The sequence below is a fragment of the Octodon degus genome, unplaced genomic scaffold (assembly GCF_000260255.1).
Source record: "Octodon degus isolate 3935 unplaced genomic scaffold, OctDeg1.0 scaffold00036, whole genome shotgun sequence".
NCBI lineage: Eukaryota > Metazoa > Chordata > Mammalia > Rodentia > Octodontidae > Octodon > Octodon degus.
In genome coordinates this window covers 9,837,395-9,841,477 of record NW_004524612.1, presented here as the reverse complement: position 1 = coordinate 9,841,477, position 4,083 = coordinate 9,837,395, and the positions used below count along the sequence as shown (strand labels likewise).

Below are 4,083 nucleotides of genomic sequence, written 5' to 3'. Positions count from 1 at the left end.
GCACGTGGTCTTTGCAGGAACCAATGGGGGGCCGCGGGGCCGCAACGGGCCCTTGGATCCCAGCCCACAGAGAGAGCCCAGAGGAAGGCGCCTAAGGTTCGCTGGCTGTGCGTCCCAGAGCTCGATCAGTCTCTCCTTTACCGGAGCAGCTCAGACCCTGTGCTGCGCGGTACGCTGACTCCTCGGCCCCGCCCCCTCTGCCTGCGGGATGCCGCTGAGCCGGGTCACCTCCACCCCCTTCTCCGTCAATGACATCTTGCGGCTGGAGCGCCAGCAGGGCGACCTGGAAGTTTCCCCATCATGGGGATTGCGGGGGAGCCCAGAAAACCCTCGGAACCTGGAAGTGGGCCCGCAACCGCGCGAGCAGGAGGTTCACAGCGCCTGTGGTATGGGCAGCAGAGAGGGAGAGCAATCGGATGCTCGTGGGGGTCCCTACGGGACAGTGATGGAAATGCTTACGGATCCGATGGGCGAGTCACGTGAGTAGATGCTTCGTCCTCTTTCCTAAGGGAGATAATGAGGGAGCGTGGGCTCAAGCCTCTTACTTTCCTGGGCTCCTGGACCACCCCTCCCCACCCCACCACCCCCCACCCGTTTTCCCTCTTCATTTGAAGAATGCAAAGGGCAGGCCTCCCAGACGCACCACACACGCACACGCACACTCACTCTGAGCTTCGGGTCCTGCCGCAAACAAAGCCCTGAATCTCAAGATGTACTTCCCAAGCAGCCCCTCCGGTTCCCATGCCACTGTGCGGCTCCTCATTCCCAAGTAGGGTCCACTAAAGGTGTCCTAGCTGTGCTCCCTCGCCACCACCTCTCCCTGCCTACCCTACACCTTCTGAAAACAAAAACAAAAACAAAGTCCGGCAGCCACCAAAGCAGTGGGTCCTGTCCTACCCACCCTTTCAAGGGCACGGACAAGCGAGGAAATCCAGAGGTGATGATCAGGTGGTGTCAGAGTTCTTCAAACTGGAGGCCCTACCTCAGGGTCCTGGAGCCAGGTCCTCCATGTCAGGGAACATGTTCAGACTTCAGCTGGCCAGGAGACCTCTCTGAGTCCTGGCACCATGCAGCGCAGGATGGAAGTCCCTGGCACCTGTGCCCAGATTGCAGGAAAAGGAGAAGACAATGTTGAATCACTTTGCTGGCTTCTATGAACCAAGACGATGGCCAGAGAGGCCTGTCTTTCCCGGAGCTGAAAGCCTCACCTTCCTCTCAAGCCTTCCCCTGCTAGGCTCTATGGGGCTCCTCTAGTCAAATCACAACTTACCTGATTAAATGCATTGTCAAAGCTTAAATTCACGTTTTATACAAAAGTGGGATCAAAATGGTTTATTCTTTTTTTTTTTTTTTTTTTTTTTTTTTTTTGGTGGAACCGGGGATTGAACTCAGGTCCTTGTGCTTGCCAGGGAAGCGCTTATTCCACTAAGCCATCTCCCCGGCCCCCCTAAAATGGATTATTCTTTTTTTAAAAAAGCCAGCTAAATAAAAGGAAAAGACTCCTTTGAAGATGTGTGTCAACTAGCAGCCGGGGTTATTGACTGATTCAAGAAGCCTGGCGAACACCAAACTTTGTTGTTTTCGGAGCTCCTGGGTTTTCTGCCGCGGACTCTAAAAGCAAATTTCCAGGATGCTGTCACGTACCTTGGCTCTCACGTGGGCTCCGCTGAGCAAAGGTTGCCTTCCTGGGTCAGAGTTGCCTTGGAGAGCAAGGTAAGCACAGTGAGACCCATGTAGAGTATGAGGGCCACAGGAACTGAGCCCACGGCCAAATGGCCATATGGCAAGGCACCGTTGTGGCTTTGCTGGGCTTCCCTACCTCTTCTGGAGCCATCCTGCCTTCTAGGAGGAAAAGCAGAGAGGACTCCAGAGCCACACCTGAGCATTGACAGTGCAGGCCTGCGCAGGGTGCGGGCACTCACCTGGGGTGCTGCACAGCTCTCTGACTTTCCAGTGACCTTTTTTGGGGGGTCTTTTTGAGACAGGGTTTCATCTACGCAGTTCAGGCTTGTCTTGAACACTTTGTAGCCCAGCCTGGTCTCCAGCTCACAGTGATCCTCCTGCTTCCACCTCCCCAGTGCAGAGATTACAGGCAGTAACTTTGTAAAGGTCCTTTGCTTGCTCCACAGTGTCGCAGGAGATCAATTATGTTTGGATGTGCTAAGAAGACCACCTTCCTCTGCATTTTCCCTTTTCAGTATACTTTGTTTCTCTAAGATCAGGAATCTCTGAAGGAAGTTTTTCTATCCTCACATTTTAAATACAAACAGCCTTGAGCCCCATGATGTTGGGCAGCGGCAGTTGAGGATTATGAGCGGAGTTCCTACCGCACAGACTCTTTAATCATGTGCTGTTTGCTGGAGGGAAGAACCTGCGCCTCCTGGGACTGGCCGCCTCTGAGTTCCCCTGGTTCTGGCCTGAATTTTCAGGGCAACTTCAGTTTCCTCTCGACTTGCCCTGAAGGAAATAGTGACAACAGGAGAGCAGTGAGAAGCAGGGAAGGGCAGGCTGCCTCTTAGTCTGCCGCAGACACAGTGTCACCATCTTGCCAGGAAAGAGGACTTTGAGGTGACTCCGGAGCCATTCCCTGTCCAGAACGGCCCCAATGGGAGAAGAGGCAGCCCCATTAAAAAGCCAAATGTGGGTCTCAACTACATTCCCTCAGCGGAAGCTGTTTGAAGCCCAGCATCTGGAGCACACAATATTTGATTTAATTTTATTTCATTATTTCGAATTCAGAATAACGCACTGGCAAACGACCACCTTACACAGCCCAAGAAGAAAATGCTCTATCTAAGAGACCACTTCGAGGAATCCACAGTACACCAGAGACTACAACTTGTTCTGGCAGGTTCAAAAGCAACCGAGCTAGGGGTAAATGAACTGCAAAGGCTCTTGGCCTGGGGTTTGGGGCCATGAAAGGGAGTATATAGTGAAGGTTTGGGCAGGGCTCCTCTTGAAAACAAAGAATTGCTCTGGGGAGCCTTTTAGCTTAGGTCTGCTGCTAAGTAATTCTTTCCTGTGCTTTTAGAGCCCGACCCGGCCGTGTTCTTACACCTTGGCAGCGGTAACAGCCCAGAACTGGAGTTCAGCGTTGGCCACAGCGGCGACCGCGTGCGCTTTGGTGGCCCCGAGCGGCCCAAGACGCGACAGCGGCGGAAGCCACGCGTGCTCTTCTCGCAGGCTCAGGTGCTGGCCCTGGAGCGGCGCTTCAAGCAGCAGCGGTACCTGTCGGCGCCCGAGCGCGAGGGCCTGGCCAGCGCTCTGCAGCTCACGTCCACGCAGGTCAAGATCTGGTTCCAGAACAGGCGCTACAAGTGCAAGCGGCAGCGCCAGGACAAGTCGCTAGAACTTGCCGGCCAGCCCCTGGCGCCGCGCCGGGTGGCAGTGCCCGTGCTGGTGCGTGACGGCAGGCCCTGCTTGGGCCCGGGGGCTCCTGCCTTCCCCAGCGCCTACGCGGCGGCTGCGGCGCCCTATTCCTGCTACGGCGGTTATGTGAGCTCCCCCTACGGAGCAGGATACAGCGCTGGCTACGCAGGACCCTGCCCCACAACGCCCACCCCGCCGGCCAGCTCCGACTTGGGGCACAACGGCGCGGGCGCCACCCCGCAGGTCCATCTTGCCGCCACCCTGCGGGACGTCCGAGCCTGGTGAGACCACGGTTGGCCCGGCTCCACCGCAACTCCGCGCCGGGTGCTCGGTCCCCTCCCTCGCTCCTGTCGCGCTGTCTGGGACGGGAACTGCCCTGGAGGAGCAGTCCCCAGGGCCGAAGAAGATCCTCCCCCAAGGACATCTCGCAGGAAGCCGTAGGGCGAGGATCCAAGGTGGCTGCAGTCTCTGAGTAGGCGCAGCACCGAGGCTGCTGACTTTTCGGGGCTCGACCCCTGGGGCCCTGAGCCGCTCTTGGGTTGCGTCTGCAGCAGGCCCGAGCCCTGGGAGGTGCAGAGAGTGTAATGTCCAAGGGCTCCGTCCTCCAGCAAAGGAACTGCGGGGATGGGGGACAGAGGAGAGGGAACGGGAAGAAGCAGCTAGGCTCCAAAGGGTTCAAACTGAGACTTGGAGCCACGCTGCAGCTAGGGATGC

The 4,083-nt window shown here is 56.9% G+C and overlaps 1 protein-coding gene across 1 annotated transcript; it reads left to right on the top strand.

Annotated features, from left to right (window-relative positions):
* Positions 1 to 208: 208 nt before the first annotated feature.
* On the top strand, positions 209 to 3,654 carry Nkx2-6 (NK2 homeobox 6). The gene is made up of 2 exons (XM_004630666.1): positions 209 to 479; positions 3,032 to 3,654. Exons 1-2 carry the CDS (start codon positions 209 to 211, stop codon positions 3,652 to 3,654), a joined length of 894 nt encoding a protein of 297 aa, XP_004630723.1.
* Positions 3,655 to 4,083: the final 429 nt, after the last annotated feature.

Bases quoted from the DNA above. Each gene is read 5' to 3' on its own strand.
- Nkx2-6 (XM_004630666.1), top strand. From the start codon at position 209: ATGCCGCTGAGCCGGGTCACCTCCACCCCCTTCTCCGTCAATGACATC. The intron at 480-3,031 runs GTGAGTAGATGC...CTGTGCTTTTAG, and splicing joins GGATCCGATGGGCGAGTCAC to AGCCCGACCCGGCCGTGTTC.